At 37.8% G+C, this 17,884-nt stretch overlaps 1 protein-coding gene across 1 annotated transcript in view; it reads right to left on the reverse strand.

The window, feature by feature from the left end:
* lrba (LPS-responsive vesicle trafficking, beach and anchor containing) overlaps positions 1 to 17,884 on the reverse strand; it is a 121,650-nt gene that overhangs the window by 100,545 nt on the left and 3,221 nt on the right. The window contains exons 3-22 of the mRNA XM_077719729.1: positions 15,013 to 15,244; positions 13,991 to 14,091; positions 13,789 to 13,884; positions 13,050 to 13,171; positions 12,855 to 12,981; positions 12,654 to 12,773; positions 11,846 to 11,992; positions 10,935 to 11,132; positions 10,119 to 10,252; positions 9,023 to 9,131; positions 8,794 to 8,946; positions 7,726 to 7,894; positions 7,572 to 7,645; positions 7,083 to 7,145; positions 6,817 to 6,914; positions 6,635 to 6,727; positions 6,387 to 6,495; positions 5,538 to 5,619; positions 4,143 to 4,266; positions 3,875 to 4,067 (exon numbers count right to left, since the gene is read on the reverse strand). Coding sequence (XP_077575855.1) covers positions 3,875 to 4,067; positions 4,143 to 4,266; positions 5,538 to 5,619; positions 6,387 to 6,495; positions 6,635 to 6,727; positions 6,817 to 6,914; positions 7,083 to 7,145; positions 7,572 to 7,645; positions 7,726 to 7,894; positions 8,794 to 8,946; positions 9,023 to 9,131; positions 10,119 to 10,252; positions 10,935 to 11,132; positions 11,846 to 11,992; positions 12,654 to 12,773; positions 12,855 to 12,981; positions 13,050 to 13,171; positions 13,789 to 13,884; positions 13,991 to 14,091; positions 15,013 to 15,244 — 2,544 coding nt within the window. The remainder of the gene's footprint in view (positions 1 to 3,874; positions 4,068 to 4,142; positions 4,267 to 5,537; positions 5,620 to 6,386; positions 6,496 to 6,634; positions 6,728 to 6,816; positions 6,915 to 7,082; positions 7,146 to 7,571; positions 7,646 to 7,725; positions 7,895 to 8,793; positions 8,947 to 9,022; positions 9,132 to 10,118; positions 10,253 to 10,934; positions 11,133 to 11,845; positions 11,993 to 12,653; positions 12,774 to 12,854; positions 12,982 to 13,049; positions 13,172 to 13,788; positions 13,885 to 13,990; positions 14,092 to 15,012; positions 15,245 to 17,884) is intronic.

Here is a 17,884-nt window from a genome sequence, read left to right on the forward strand (position 1 = left end):
TAAAACAGAACAGTTTGTAGTATTTCCAAATTCCATCCCCAAAACAAATAGTCCACAAAAACTGGGCGAGATGCTCTATTGACTGCCACACTGAAGAATCTTTACAAAAGCCATTTGACGGAAGCCTCAGTCTTTACGGAGCAGCAGTTTGTATTGATTAGATAGCCTCGCAGTCTTGTTAAAAAGCCCCCCCCCCCTTTCCTGGTACGCTCTACTACTTAAGACCTATTAACCCCCATCAGTCTGGCTCCAATCGGGTAAGCGGGGCGCCGGTCCGGAACCCCGACCGACCGAGCGACCGACGCGGCGTTTTTCGGCGAATCCCAATCGGACGCCATTAGCCAACGTAACCCGCATTGGCAAATCCTCCCACGCTTAATTCCAGAGCTCCCATTAATCACCGCGGGACAGAAAGTCAAAGAATGGCGGTGGCGGCGGTGGGAAAAGGGGCGGAGCTAAAGGAAACCCACTTTGCGGCTTTTTCACCTGAGGCTAGCTATTTTTGGATGGCGAAAAAACGCCAAGACGGCGAGCGGAAAAGCAAAGCTGGGTTGATTGTTGCTAATTAATTAGGCGTTATTGTTCCAAATTAGCCCGCCACATGGACGCTCGTTAATCTTCTGTAGTGACTGTTAATCCATAGCTGCCCTCTGGTTGTCATTGTTGCGGGCAAGCACCCTCCGCAAACCCCCGGCGAGGCTTCTCGACGTTTTGTAGCGATTTTTTAGGGTGGCCATGGTGGTAATTTTGCTTTTAATTGGATATTAGGCACTTGCCGCAATTAGAAAGTGTTTGTGAGGGTGGAGTGGGGCTTTAATGGCTATGTGAGGGTGCTGGATTTTTATTATTTTTATTATTTATGTTATACATTGACAGTTATTTAGATAGTGGACTTCTTATGTGTGGCTCCATTTTTTTAGCTAGGTCTACAATGTCTTCTGTGTCTGCATCTAAGAAAATTTCCGAAATACGGGATGAAATAAAGTTTTAATCTAACTTAATTATTGACCTATAATGTATTACATTTTGTATCAATAAAAAAAAATTGTGGTTTGCAATTTTATAATGAATTTTATTTGAAATTTCACTAGTAAAAAGAAACGAGGGAGAAAAAACTAGATTAGCGACACCTTTTGAAAACAATATTTAATATTTTTTGGCTAATTATTTAAGTATTTTATTTTATTTTTTAACAGCAACAGCTTTTAAAAAAATGCTAATGAATGACCATTTATTATTTTTTTAACAGCATTATCTTTTTAAAAATAATATATCGATCCCACCCGAGAGCAAAAACGCTAACTTTTCAACAAACAAAAATACAAAAACACTTGAGAAATCAAAATGGCGGTTTCTATTAGTCTCTGGCGAGATCCTCCCCAAATTTACGAGTCCCGCTTCCTCCCTCGTTGAATATTCAGCGGCCCGCGGAGAGCTAAAAAGGCGAGAAAGCGAAAAGGCGAGAAGGCTCGCCTGGCGACTCGTTTGCGAAGACGCTCGGCGGCGGACCGTCCCCGCGGCGGTGGGGAGGGGAGAGGAGCGCCCGTGACAAACGGCTGCGGCGCTACAAAGGTGGCAGCAGATCTATCAAATGGGACAATAAAATTGCAATTGAGTTTCTTTAGATTTTTTTTATAGAATACGCCGATCTTTGGTAGCCAATCAGAAGCCCCGAATGTCAACTCTTCCCAGTTGAAAGTAGATTGGACGTCTATAGACGTTTTTTTGGCCAGTTTTCCCAGTTTAAATGAATTAGACATTTGTTGCAGTCAATGGAATGCACCCTGAAATCTAGTTACAATTTTTAGGGACATTTTTTTGAGCATTTTTTATTACAATCAGAAAAAAATTATTCTTAAATCCCCAAAATGCTTCAATTTTGTAATTATTTTTACCTTCACTCCCTTAAAAGTCTTATTTTTTTTCTTCTGTTCAGCCTAAGTTTTTTAATTTTTCATATTTATCTGAAAAACTGTTAAGTTAATTGATGCCTATTTTTGCCATTTTACTATTGTCACTTTAACCTATGTTGACTATTGCAGTCCACTGTAAAAAATATCACAAAAAATTTTTTTTTTTTTGGTCCTCTTCATTATGGCTGGTGTGACTTAAAATCTACAAATACTGTATTTACACTTACAATAAATACTATTTTTAAGTGTAATTAAAAAATAACACTGCGCAAAAATATACAAAAACATTTCAGTGTAGAATTAATTACATTTTAAAACGTTAAAATTACACAAAAAAAAAACAATTCTGACTGAAATTCCAAAAAAAAACTCGTATTAATTAGTAGACAGGCCTATAAATATTTTTCATAATGTATTTATAGAGATATATTTAATAATATAATTGCATCCAGCTATTTTTATATATAAAACTAGATAAAAAATAATAATCATCCCACAAATAGTTTATTTCTACCTTATTTACTGTTTTGTAGCAATTAACAGAACATATGTCATTAAAAAACAACTTTTTACGTCTCCAATTTAGCTCTCAACTCAAAGCGCTGCAAAAAATCCTTCTAAAAAGATGAAAAATATCCACATAGGAATTTTCTACAGCGACTAACAATAAAAAGTGTCCTTTGTGCTTGCCTCCCTTCTTTAATAAGCTCCTTGTAATTCCTACCACAGTCTGCCTGCGCCCCCTATCGGTCATGAATGGTACTCGCTCTTCCATCACTAGCACATGTTTAAAAAAATCTGGAGTCCTTCGGGGCTTGTAAGCGTCCGGCAAGACCGCAAATCCCGCACCGTCCTTTGGTTACTTCACCGTTTTGGAAGAGACAAACGAAACGTGATAGCCGCAATAACTTTTTAAAGGGGGGGACTTTTTCTTTTCTTTTTCTTTTTTTTTTTTTCAGGAGGTAAAGTGCCGTTTTTGCAAATAAGAAGTGCCAGCGGTTTGTTTTCAATGGCGGATGAAAGATATCGGAGATGTAAATAGCCTCGTACTGCCGTCTTGGATTTTGCTGTTTAAACAAATGGGACAGTTTTGAGGGTTTGAGGGGGCGGGGCTAGAAAGGAGATGACAAAGTAGGATTAGGTTTGATTTTGGGGGCAACTTAGAGTAGTTGGAGTATTTTTTTAAGGATGGGATGCAGAAGGACTGTTTTTTTTGGGGAAAAATCTTTTTAGGTCTGATTGTCATGGTATTATTTTTACAAAACATATTTTTATTCCAGGACACTCTTATTAAAGTATAGAAAGATACTGTTGTGGTATAATAGATTTGAAAAAGTTGTTTTTTAAGTTTTCTGTCATAATTTTTAATTTATTTTACGAGAAAAAATATATTAAAAGCATATATAGTCACTTTATGTAAAGGGCAAATTAGTGATAGTATTTAATTCTAATACAAGTGGTATTTTCTGGACTATAAGTCACACTTTTTTCGCATTTTAGGTGGCCTTGCAATTCATACTCATTTATATTTGTCTTTCTGTTTGCACACCAACAGCTTTTTATGTTGTATATTTTAGGATATGTACATATATATTATTTTAAAAAACTGCTAGTATTACTATTACTATAACAGGCAGCTATTTATTCCATTGTTCCCTATTTTTCTATTATTTTAACGGATAGCAATTGTTCTTTGTTTACAATAAATCAAAAAACTCAAAACAACATATCTATTATTTTTACCTCAATTGCACATTATTTGGCTTGTGGAACTTATATTCCAGATATGTGCTAATATCTAATTCACGACAAAATCAACAAGGGGTTAATTGTTTTTACCTAATTTTGTAGAAGGGCCAGTTTCCAAATATAAAAAGTCTATAGATGTGATAAAAAATGGCAAACCCTAAAAAGGCAAAAGCGCGTAAAATGATGGGCGTGGCCCGGATAATGTTTCTGACCTTGGCGTGGGTGATGGACAGGGTGTCCACCCAGACGCGCCAGCCGCCCCACTCGTACTTGACGGCGTGGTAGAGCAGGATGCGGAAGACGGCGTACACCATCTCGGCCACTTTCTGCTCCTCGCCGTTGCGCGGCTCCATGAAGCTCAGCGACAGCATCCACTCTTGCCATACCGAACATTGCAGCAGGCTCCTTCAAAAAAAAGGGGGAGACACGTTAGTTAGCTAGTTAGCGAGCTAGCGAGTTTGGGGTGCACGTGCACGCTACCTGCGGTTCTCCCGGCTATTGTTGAACAGCTTGATCATGTCCGACAAGAAGACCTTGCGCACCTCCATGGTTTCCGTTGACAACGGAGAGCTTTTCAGCAAGTTGGCGATCACTTTCAGGATCTCTGAAAAATACACACAAATACTCTATAAATGTTTAAATAATAATAATAATAATTTAAAAGCCCAACATTTTTGGAAGATATTTTGGAGAAAATGTTTGTTATCTGTGGAAAAAAATATATACTGTGATAACATGAAATGTCTGTTATTAGATTGGAAAATTTAAAATAGATGACTTATTATTAGATTATACAAGTATAATGAGATTTAAAGCTTCACCATGAAGTGCACAAATAACAACAACAAACAGACAAATAGGTAATAATAATCAATAAGTAATGAATATAGAATTATTCAAGGACATAAGTAAGTAGGGAAGTGCATGAGCAACAACTAATAATTATGTTAATAAATAAATAATCAATAAATTAGTCATAAATAAGTAGTTAGACAAATAAATGAACATTTTTAAACAGAAGAATATTAAACTTTAGTCATGCCGTACTTGGGAAATTCACTATTATAATTATTAGTAGTAGTAGTAGCATTATTATTATTATTATCATCAGAATCCTGAGTTCAAAATTTGAATTCAGCAAATTAAGTCCGAATCTTGTCCACCTTTTTTGTTGTTTTGTTTGTCACAAAATTAGGAGATGACAAAAAAATACTTATTTGAGGGGTAAAAAAGTATTTTCATTGCTTAAGGAATCAATTGTAATATTCATTTTGAATTTATTTAAGGGAAAATCGCCGAAATGTATGACAACAGTCGCATTTTCAATGGATTCTGTGGATTATATTTCCAATCCAATGACCAAGTCAACATTTCAAATACGGAAACAACTTTGTCCTCGTGTACAACGTCCAAATCACTCTGTCACAAACAATCCAAACATAAGAAAAACGACATTTCAATTTGAGCGAATTACCGCCGCCGCCATGTCAATCTCGCCGGGTGTTCGCTTACTCTTTAGGGACCGTCGGCAGTCGGCAGAGAAAATGACCCGCATTTTGTTTTTGCGACTTCATTTTCACTTTGATTGGCGTTAGCGTGCAATGAAGTGTTATTTTGGGACATTGTCACAGTTTAAAATGAAGAAGAAGGGCCGGCAGGCCGGCACATAATCAGCGTGGGAGCGCAGCCGGACCTTGTCACATTAAAGACGTTCCTGCCAAAAGCATTTTTGGGGGAAATGGACTGACTCACTCCATGTGCTCCTGATCCCGAGTAGGAATAGAAAACCAAAAGGGGCGGGGCTTGTGGCTTTATAGTCCCTTTTGTTTTAGTTCCAAATCCAACACGTGCTTGACCATTTTTTTTTAAACTTACGTGGGTTGATGATCTTAACGTTGGAATCGGGGTCCGGATGCTGTTTGTGGATGACTTGTGTGCAAATCTGCTCGGTGAGGATCTAAAGGGGAGGAAAAAATATATATATTTATTAAAAAAAAAAAATTAAAAATGTTTTTTTGTTGTTGTTTTTTTTTACTTTAGTGTTGAGCTCTAGTAGCAAGAGTGGCTTCCGCTTACAAGTTTCAGTGTGGATTTTCATATTTTTATGAACTTTAAAAATAAATATTTTTTTAAATAACATTAATAATAGCAGAAAAAAATCGTCAAGTCGTGATTACTGTACATTAAAATGTTTTGAAATGAGAGTGAGGCAAAAAAAATAAGTGTTTTTGTGTAGAAATTGAGTATTTTAGGGGTTTCCTTTTTGTTATTAAAACAAAAAATGTTTCTAGGTTATCTTTATTAATTAAACGCAAAAAAACTGCTAAGTGTGCTTTAAAAACACAATAAAAAATGTTAGAGGGCTTGAAAAATTATTTGTCAAATGGTTCATCTTTGAAACTTTTTAAGCAGTTCTTTGGATAATCAATAACTTTATTATCCATTTTAAGATTATATAAGTAGAAACTCATGTATTTTCGGGAGTTACTATTAGCATGTTTTTTAATATCACACAATGCAGTGTGGCCATCAATGGCTTATATGGTTAAAGAAAATATGATTTTCTTGTCCATTTTGGCATGCTTCATAGTCTAATATATATATATATATATATATATATACATATATATATATATATAACCTTAGTTTTTGTCATCCCTAATTGATGATGCCTAATGGCTAACACAGTTGCAATACGATATTGTTTTTGGAAGACGAGCCTACTTCGAAGAGTGCGTTGTATGAGGTCATGGAGAACTGGGCCGAGTGGAGCGTCAGGCGCTCCGTGAGAAGGGAGAACAGACCGTGACTCAGCATCACCTCAGACTTCCTCCTGATTGACACAACAACAACAACAACAAAATCATACTTAAAATAAGAAGAAGACAATAACATTACTTTCATTTTAATAAATATCCCACAAAATGTTGTCTGTACATTGAAACCTAATGGTGACAAGTATCCCCACTTACTTGGGTGTCAAATGTTTGAGGAAGTATCCCAAAACTTTGAGCGTCTGCACTCGGATTCCTTCGCATTTGGACGCCAGGAGCTTGTAAATCACGCTGCCAAAACGACCAAAATGTGAGTCCGTATTTCATATCATGAAGCCAGACAGCGACATTTATAATACAAGCGTTTACTTGTACCATACCGAATGCCGTTGCGCTGGTCGAAGGCCTGCACCATGGAACCGGGGTGTTCCGACATGAGCGCCACGAGTAACTGAAGCACGTCCATCAGGTTGTCATCCTGCGGGGTGAAGATTATTGGGAAGGACAGGCCAAAAAATCCACCATGAATAAATATCCAGTTATGCTTAGGAATGTGTGCTTGTCTACAGTATATTTTGGTGCAAGAGCGAGATACAATTTTCTGTGCAATGCCGCCCTCTCGTGGTAAAGGCGAAAAGTGACTCACCTCGTGCATAGTGAGGAGATAGTTGAGAATGCTCTGGAGCTCATCTTCCTTTACACCGTGATCCTGTAACGCAAGGGTATCCATTTTAGATATAATATTTAGATTTTTTAAATTTATAAATGGATTAAAAGAACTGGATTAAAAGCCCTGAATATTCACTTTTTTTCATAGTTTTAAAACAATGTTTATTTTAGCTTTTTTAAATATATTTTTAGATTTTAAAAATGATTTCTTAACTAAAAACACAAAAAATGGAGTAAAAAATGACAATTATTGATTTAAAAGGGAGAAAATCAGGAAATATAATATACATTTATATCTAGAATTTTAATTTGATCCAAAAACAAATGATTTACTCATGATTTACTTTCCCAGGCCACAAAAAATGATGCGGCGGGCCAGATTTGGCCCCCGGGCCGCCACTTTGACACCCATGCCATAAGGGAATTATTTTTTTATTGCTGTTATCGTCGTCAAAATTCAACTGACCTTCATGATGAGCTGCTTGACGAACAAAAGCAGAAAAGCTCGCAAAGACAGAATTTCCCGGGGTCTGGGACCGTCTGAAAAAACAAAGCGTGAGACAATAGTGAGGGCGCTGGACTGCAGTCAATGGCATCCCGCCTGGGGGTGGGACCCTTACCGAGGCCTTTGGGTACGACGCCGCTGCGGTCTTGCGGGTTGACCACCCAGTAGTAGTATTTGAGCGTGTGCATGACCTGCAGGACGGTGCCTACGCGGCGGATGGCGTTGTAGATGTTGACTGTGCTGATGAACTCGGTGGCCAGGTACGTGTACAGATTCATCTGCACCTGCGTGGAGGAAAAGTTCATTCATTTTTTTGAGCACACTGAATTTTTAGGTGGAAAAGGGAAAACGTGTAAATCATTGCCTGCACCCTAATTTTGTAGGTGAACAAAAATCTATGACATCAGGTTTAACTATTGTTGCCATCGTTTATAGGGACGAAATGGGTTTGAAAAGGGTGCCAAAATCTTTTACTATTGGATCCCAGATTAGTTAGGTGGAAAAGGGAAAACAGGAGGATGGATGGGGGTGGCAGTTGGGTACATTGCAGTAAGAGTTCATGATTGGTCCCCAGATTCTTGGATGGAAAAGGGAAAGCAAAACAATGACATGAGCTAGGGGAATGGTAAAAAAAAATAATAAAAATCACTGTCTTAAATACTTGGGTGAAAAATGGAAAATAAGTGGATAAAGGGGAAAAAATAGCATTAGTTTTCACTGTTGGTGCCATAATTCCCGGAAATGGGAAAGCAAAACAATGACACGAGCAGGAGAATGGTAAAAAAAATAAAAATAAAATTAAAAATAAAAATAAAATTAAAAATAAAAATAAAATTAAAAATAAAAAAAATTATTATCTCTAAATTGTTTGGTGAAAAACGGAAAATAAGAAAGTGGATGTAAGTGGGCAAAATTGTATTAGTCTTCACTGTTGGTGCCATGATTCCTTAGGTGGAAATGGGAAAACAAAACTGTGCCATGAGCTTTACTATTAGATCTCAGGTTGTTTAGGAGAATGGAGGACGAGGATAAAAACAATACCACTAAGTTTTGACAGCATGATTCCATAGATGGACATGGGAAAAGGATGGCGATCCACGTTTAATATATTGTTACTGGGATTTTCTTAGGTAAGAGTAGTCGCCAATGCATTTTTTTAGCGCTTCCCCCAAGTCCTTCATACCTTGGCCTGGGCGTGGATCCAGATGGCCGGGTTGAAAAGAATATGGTCGCACAGCTGCTTGAGCAGCAGGATGCCGTTCTGCAAGTTGCTCAGGTACCTGGAGAAGGTCAACACGATATCCAGGACGGGACGAGTCACGTGCACCTTGGAAGACTGGGTGAAAAGTTCAGGTCAAAACCAAGGTCATAAAAAAATACATCAATACCATTTTGCTATAAAATATTCCAACCTTCTCCAAAGTATATCCGATGACCAGGAATCCTTTGCAGGCCAGGACTTGTTCTTGCATGGCTACCGAGTTCTTGAGCAGCTCCATCACAAAAGACAGAAGTGTACAGCTGGAAGGCAAAGCCCAGAAAAAAAAATAAGATGAAATAAAAGTGACAGACAGGAAGAATAATCCGCCTGAGCCGCCGCTGATGATGATGATGATGACGAAGCCCGGCGTGTCAACGTGACGTGATTGAATCGGGGTGTCGTGTCGCCTCGGGGAGGGCCGGCAGGAGTGAAAATAAAGGAGCGAAGGTAATTATTGTGAAGGCGGAATGCAAATAAAAGGAAAATATTTGGAAGGAAACTCAGTTTTCACTCAAAACTTGATTTAATGTGTGTGAACGTAGTTGTCATTATTACACTAATTATAGTAAGTATAATTCAATATGCATGATCATGTGATGGATGGCCAATCTGTTTGAAGTGGGAGGGGCTAATAGTCCTCAGATAATAAGATAGTCGCAAAATTTTAAATAAATAACGGTAAATGTGTCAGTATTTTTTTTTAATGATGATGAAAAATATTCATATAAATTAAATAGTAAATGAAGTATACGGAGAAAAATAAAGATGACTAAGATTTTAGAATTAAGAGTAAATTAAGTAGTAATACCAAGTAGTAATTCTAAAAGTAAGAAAACTTAAAAACAAAAAAAGTATACGATAATGCGAAAATACAAAAATATATACATTTTTATATATTATAAAAATAAATTATACTTCAATAGACAGGAGAAACAGGTTATGGTTAAAAATGAAAAGTAGTATTTTTACAAATAAAAATGAGTAAAATTAGCTAGTACTCATTTGGGAGTAATAATACTTTGAAAAACATTTTAAATAACTATTGTATAAATACCAGTAATAATAATCATTTTAATATATATAAATATTTTTTTTAAATGTGTCTCAAAGGCCGATACTTTGGAAGTTTGTATTTTAAAAAAGGAGATTTCCAAAGACAAGAAATGGAATGTAAATGTTGTTGTTGGCACCCCGTCTTTTTAGATACATGGCGTGTGTGAGAATAGTATGTGCGTTTCCATAGTTACCAGACAGTGGTGTCCAGCTCATGACTGGAGGGCTGACAGAAGTCCAGCTGCGCAAAGAGAGGGAAGAGAACCTGCACGCCACCGATGGAGTGAATGCCGCTCTGAACAGAGTGAGTCACCACCGCTTTCACGTCCTAAAACAAACAAAATCCAACTTTCACTTTTCACTTTCAACTCCATTCATCTTTCTGCTGTAAATTGCAAAGACTTTAGTAGATGTCATATCAATTAGCACACTTTGTCTAGAGTGTCAGATTAGATATAATATTTAGATATTTTTTTTGTATAAATGGATTAAAAGAACTGGATTAAAATCCCTGAATATTTAGTTTTTTTGTAAATCTAAAACAATGTTTATTTTAGATTTTTTTAAATATATTTTTTAGATTTTACAAAATTATTTTTTAACTAAAAACACTGAAAAATGAATAAAAAAATTACAATTATTGATTTAAAATGGGAAATCAGGAAATTTAAATATTTGTATATATTTTTAGATTTTACAAAATGATTTTTGAACTAAAAACTGAAAAAAAATCGATTAAAAAATGACAATTATTGACTTAAAAGGGGGGAAATCAGGAAATATAATATACATCTATACTCTTCATTTTAATTTGATCCTTAAACAGAAAGTTAGCACTCATCATTTACTTTCCCGGGCCACACAAAATGAGGCATCGGGTCAGATTTGGCCCCCGAGCCACCACTTTGACACATGTAATCTAGACATTTTACAAAAATAATCAGGGATTTAACCAACTATCAACTTTAATGCTTGTCTGTGAACTGATTGGGAGGGAAAGCGCAGTTTACCTGTAGCATGAGTGCATGCGGGGAATGCACAAAGATGGAGGCGTTGTCCTTGGGGGACGACTCCAGGCAGAGCTGGGCGTCGGTGGCGCGGGGGTTGTACGCAAAGGCGATGGCGGCCGACAGCTTGCCGTCGTACAGCAGCGTCTTGTGGTGCTCGGCGAACAGCAGGTCGCTCTCGGCTTTGTATCGGAACGTGCCCTGAAAACGGACGACATTAAAAACACAAAAAAAAAATCTGATAAAGTGACAACGGCCATTATTCTTTATTTTTGGCGCCAGTGAATAAATCACATGAGGCTACGCTAGGCTAAATTGACAGTGACTTTTATTGCTTATTGGGGTTTTGCATTTTTTTGTCTAGGTAAATTTAATTCTTAAACACTTTGAATTAAAAAAATAAAACAGGGGTAGATGAATATTTTTTAAAGAACACTTACTAAATGCTTAAGTAAGTTTTTGCTAACAATTTTTGCTAGTTCCAGATTAAACAACCATATTTTCTCGCATATTAGCCACTTCAGTGTATAAGCCACACCCTTAAAATAGCCTTAAAATGGTTGAATTTGACAATTTCCCTGGTATAAGCCGCCCTGATTCACAATTTTCAACTACATATTTATGTTTTTAACATAGAAAAATTCAAAAAGGAAGTCAAGTGAGCAATACAACCAGGAAGTGTGTCTATAGCGGTCTAGTTTGTCATCCCTAGGTAAGATGGCAGCGCCCTGAGCAACCAATGGCAGGCAAAAGTGAGTTTTTTTCACGTTTTATGCAAAATACAGTTGATTTTTTTTCTTGAATGTTGTTCATAGACGTCAAAATAAATTTTGTTTAGCGTTTTTTGCGACAAATACGGCATATGTGCGAGAAAATACAGTACTAGCACAATTAATTGCAAATGGCGTCCCTACCTGATAGCCCGGCCCCAGCTGGTAGATGGCCAAAATCTGGGCGGCGTTGAGGGTTTCCCCGAACAAGTAAACGGCGCCCATCTGTCCGCAGAAGACCCGGTTGGCGTCGGCCGTCTCCGACGAGCCCAGGAAGCACTTGTCGAACGTCTGAAGGATAAAAAAATTAAAATATGAACTCGTGAAGCCTTATGAAGGGTTAAAAAATGATCTATTTTTGTCAAGAGTAGGAAATGGAATTGAGACAGGCGGGTTGAAAAGAAGCAAAAATAGGCACAATGCGCTAAAAATAAAAATATGTTCGCCGACAATTTATTTGAACTAAAACGTGATGGTAGCCTTTATGAGGTCAACATAGGGTAGTTTAAACATGGCTCAAAATGTAAAAACTCTGTTGTTTTTTTTATAGAATAGTCAGTCCTCCCACTTCATATAAATTGGACATATTCATGTCATTTTATTGACTTCTTATTAATGTCATTTGAGGACACAATTGTATTATAAATGTTAATATTGTGTCCTAAAGGACCCAAAATAAGACCACCCAGATTTTATGGGGTTCTTTATTTATATTTTTAATTACCAAGAACGTTCATTTGTTAAATATTAAATAATTTTAACAATGATTTATTTACAAAGAAGTCAATAAATCCCAAAACCAGTTGTAAATACTCCCCTAAGAAACTGTCTATTAAATAAAGGGTTCCTCTATTAACGTTTTCATTAAAAAATAATAATAATAAATTCTTAAACATTTTAAAACGACATAATTCTCCATTTGCAACCCAAAAAAAAAATGACTGGTACTCACGTCGCTGGTGTTGACGAACCAGGCAATCTCCCCGAACGATGCTAACTCGCCGTTGACGTAGCAACTGATTTCGCTGTTTTTCCAACGGTTGTAGACGTGTGTCAGCGTCACCATGTACCACTGTGGTGAATTTTTTTTTACAGATTTTATTAACCAAAAAACAGGTGACACAATAGCGATTGTTTTTGGTTTCAGTCTTACCTTCTGAGGTTTAAAATCATACTTGACACAGTGCTGGAACCCTTTGCCCTTGGTTTTTAGCGAAGTCACAATCAAGCAACCGCCCACAAAGTGCGCTGAGTAGCCGAGCCCTTTGCTAGTGCGAAAACTGAACAAGAAAATTAATAAATAAATGAAAACTTTTGAAAGGTACACATTTGGAGTAAGTGGACTGACCAGTAAAGGTAAGGCTTGTCTTTATCCACGTTAATGTTGTTGAGCGGGTCCATTCGCAGCCACGTATGGAAAGTAAAGCCATTCTGGTACGGCCATTTTGCGATGGGAGGGAGTGCAATTGCCTGTTTAAAGACAAAAATTGGATTTATTTCATCTCGTACATTTTTTTCCATTTTGAGGGTAGGAGAGTAGAGGTAGGGAGCCTGAGGCTCGGGAGCCATATGCGACTCTTTTGCATATTGCTCCCGAGCCATATGCGGCTCTTTTGCACAAGGCTCGGGAGCCATATGTGGCTCTTTTGTATATGGCTCTAGAGCCATGTGCGGCTCTTGTGCATATGCCTTGGGAGCTATGTGCGGCTCTTTTGCATATTGCTCCCGAGCCATATGTGGCTCTTTTGAATATGGCTCCCGAGCCATTTTTAATTTTATTTTTATTTTATTTAGACATTTTTGCATGCATACTCATTGATTAGCAACATTCTATCAATGTTTTGAAAATTTTTCAGATAATTTTGCTCTTTAAAAGTGGAAAAATGACAAAAAATGGACACATGGTCATTTATCTTTAAATTTCGAGTCTAGCTCTCAAGGCATAACATTTGAAAATATACAGTATTTATTCCCCCTTCTGTGAAAAATGTTGCCACTCCTACATGAAGCGTGATTGTTTCCCCACCATGAAATCGATCCCCATTAACCGTAAAAAAACAAGGGATGACTGAATGTTTAAATCTTACAGCAGCATTTTTTCCCGGGAAGCTGAAGAAGGAATCAGGTCCGTTTCTATGAGCCATGTACTTGAGCACAGACAGCAGCTTGACGGCATGTCGAGGCTGTGTTAGAAAAAAAAAAAAATCACACAAAAAAATGAACCTGACCAGCATTTGACGAGTTCCCTGCACATTCCTCACATAAACGACGACAACCGAGTCAACTCACCCACTGGGCTTTCTCTCCTCTCAGCTTACTGAAGAACAGCTTTAGTTCTTTGACCGTGATGCTGTAACTGGCCAGCACGCCCAGCATGTCCACCAGCAGGTCTGCAAAAAAAGAAAACAACGTTTTGATCAAAAAAATAAAAAAACACAATTCTGCTTCATTGGTTGGCTAACCAATGAAATTGTTGAACTTTACATGTTTGCGTATTTTCAAAAGGACTTTAAATGACGGGATATTTTCGCTCGAGTAAACCGTGAATTTGCCCTTATTTGACCAAAGTGGCTTCGGGCCTGCGCCGTTCGTGCTGGCCAAAAAGGGCAATGATGCGAACGCCGTCACAACGGATTCCAGTAACCCTCGCCATTTCCAAAAAGGCCGACGGGACGGAGTCGCCGCACGCCGCTGAAATATCAGAAATGTGTTTACCTTATCGCTTGGTTGATTTTGGATTGTGGTGCAGATATTTTGGGGAGGAATGGGTTTAAAGTTTGGGAATATTTAAAGTCTGGTTTAGCATAGTAGCAGTAGCTGCGTGCTAGCGCTAAATAGTAAGGTTGTTTTTAGTTAGACTTACAAAACCATTTTTTTCTTTCTTTTAACTACATCAAGGGTGTCAGACTTGGGTTGGGCCGGACCATTTTAGATATAATATTTAGATTTTTTTTTTTTTATAAATGGATTAAAAGAACTGGATTAAAATCCCTGAAAATTCAGTTTTTTATACATCTAAAACAATGTTTATTTGAGCCTTTTTTATATATTTTTAGATTTTACAAAATGATTTTTGAACTAAAAACAGAAAAAATTGATTAAAGAATGACAATTATTGATTTAAAAGGCGGAAAATCAGGAAATTTAATATACATTATCTATCATTTTAATTTGATCCTAAAACAGAAAGTCAACATAATTTACTTTCCCGGGCCGCACAAAATGATGTGGCGGACCAGATTTGGCCCCCGAGCCGCACCTTTGACACCATGCCCTAAACTCTTGGAGTATACGACTTGGCTTTTGAATACCTGCGATCATGTTGTCCATGTCAGAGATGCGCTCCAGCACCACCTGAATGAGGCCGACTTCAGTGCACGCCTGTAGGTTGCGCACGCTCTTCTTGAGGATGGCGGTGAAGATGCTCCACACTTCGGCTTGGCAGGTGACCTCGCATTTGTCCAACAGCTCCACCATGCACACGATGCTTTCGGGTTCTTGGATGATGAAGTTCATCTCCAGGTCAAAATGGCCGCCGACCAGCTGGAAGGAGAAAAGTTGAAATGTAATAGTGATTTTTAAATGAGCGCGCTAGCACTAGCAGAATAATCCAGGAATGGAAACACTGTAAAATACAAAGAAAAGTACATTGTATGGTTACTTGTAGTCAAGAAGCATCTACAATACAGTTTCATCATTTGGTAAATTAGGAAAGCAACACGGGTTGCCAGGTGCAGCCCAAATCCCGCGAGTCTTTCCGCGGCTTTACGGGAAACAGACACCAGATCCCAAAGCTGGTAACCTAGCCTGGCTCTTCCCAACCATCCCCCGTAGAGGCCTAACTAAATTAATCATGGCTGAGCAACCTGACAGAAAATAAGTTTTCCACGGTCGCCGTAGAGACAGCCAAACCAGCTTTATCTGGAATACATGATAATATTGATTATTAACACATTTTTCAACAAAATATGTCTCATTTTCGATCAAATATGCCTCAAAATTAACCATCAACAACAAAACTAGTTAGCAATTCAATTGCTAATGATGCTAACCTTGTTTCTTATACACCTACTTTCCTCAAAATCCCCTTTTTCTTTAAAAATAATTAAATTCCTGTTTTGTTTGCACATTCTTGGCGTCCATGCCTGACTGCCACCCACTTTTTCAAACAACCAATCAATCAGAAAACACCTGAATGGAAAAAAAAACACACATTTTTCCCCCAAATCTAAATTGTAATCAACTTAAAAAACTGACAATCGCAACACTGTAAATCCCAAACAAAAGAACATGTTATGTTCATAACATGTTCTAAAATGGCGACTATGTAAATACACAAGGACGAGTAGCAATATCGACCTTTAGCTGAGGACGGCATGCACACGAGTGCTATTCTCTTTTTGCCTTTTCAGCAAAAGCGAGGCCGAAACACACTCGTACGATTTGCCAGAGCGCCGACGGCGCTTTAAACGCATCCTCTTTTTAACGAGGCATCTCATCAAACCCAAAGCGCTTGAACGCGCCGCTCCATGAAAGCGACAAATAATCGGCAAAGGTCAGAGTTCATCCAGACGCAATATTAGAAAATGCCAGGGAAAAATATTTACGCAATAGTGCCCATTAACAAAGACCTTCCATGTGTAGAATTTCTAAAAATAGGAATAATTGTCAACTAATCGAACCTCCCGTATTTGTCCCTAAAAAAATGATGACTGAATCGAGGGTATGGCTTATATGTGCATAAATTGGATTTGGTGACAAAGACAATACGCCATAACGCCAGAAAAATTAATTTTGACCTTTATGAATGAAATTTAGGGAAAAAAATGCATCTTGAAATGTGAAAAAAACTAAATTCTTCACTCAGGGCGACGCCATCTTACTTAAAAATGACAAACTTGACCATTACGGACACTCTTCGTGGTTGTACTGCTCACTTGACCTCCTCTTTGAAATGTTCAATCCAGAAAACGATTCATAAAGTATCTAAAAAATACCACAAGTGATAATTTTTCTTAAGATTTTCCATTCAAAGAGACATATTTGCACTCCCTAAAAATATGTAGTTGAAAATTGTAAATCGGGGGCGTCTTATTCGAGAAAAACTGTCAAATTAAACGATTTTAAGGCAGTTTAATGGGTGTGGCTTATACGCAGACGCGGCTTATATGCGAGAAAATACAATACTTGTCAGAATTGAGAAATGCTCATAATAGTAAAGTGGGGGATGGGCATAGTGTAGAAAAAAAATATCTATGCAGCTTTCTAAGAATATCTTCAAAAGCACAACATCAATCAAACCTTCCCACAACTCCAGTGAGCCATTTTGAATCCTTCCACAGTAACTAACGGTTCTCCTCCTCCTCCGAATTAAAAAAACGTCCACACTAAAGAATGTACGAGTCGGACAAGGCGGCCCACAGAGGAAGGGGACGATTGGATCTTAAGTAAACAAAGAATTTCCTTGTTTAGGGCATGTCGATGACCTAGCATGGCACCGACGTCGCTACACATTTGCATTATTCAGAAAAGAGCCAGGCCGAGATAGCCGGCGTGTTTACTCCGAAACCAGTATTGCAGGTATTCACATTTAACGCCCTGCTTTATTATCGCTGTCGGTTAATGCCAGTTGACAACTTTCGAAAGTAGCAGTGTGATGTAATAAAGCTTTTGGGTAAAATGGCGTGTACAAAGTCCAGTCTAAAAGGCTAAAATAAACTCATTTGTTGAAGGGAACACTAATTAGCATGTTGCTATACCAGGGGTGGGCAAACTTTTGGGCCTGGGGGGGCACATTGACTTTAAAAATAAGACAGATGGGCGGGGTTAGCACAAGATATGATACATATAAAAAAGTGCATCCGTTAACAGTACATATGAAACAGAAAGAGAACAAAATGACTAAAGTATTGACATACTCATCACTCATCATTGAAGTCAAAAGTATAAAGTACAAAGTCAAAAGGAATGTATTAAGAAAAAAGATAGAGAAGCTTTAAAACAAAAAAATTAATAAGAGTGGACAGAGCTACTCCAAATGGCTTCCGCGGGACGGCGCCATCTTGGGGGAACAAAAATAATAATAAAACTATTTGGACAACGTCGGCGGGCCGGATTAAACAGCCTAGCGGGCCAGATGTGGCCCACGTGCCGTAGTTTGCCCATGTCTGAGCTCTACATTTG

The sequence above is a fragment of the Stigmatopora nigra genome, chromosome 6, assembly GCF_051989575.1.
Source record: "Stigmatopora nigra isolate UIUO_SnigA chromosome 6, RoL_Snig_1.1, whole genome shotgun sequence".
Taxonomy (NCBI): domain Eukaryota; kingdom Metazoa; phylum Chordata; class Actinopteri; order Syngnathiformes; family Syngnathidae; genus Stigmatopora; species Stigmatopora nigra.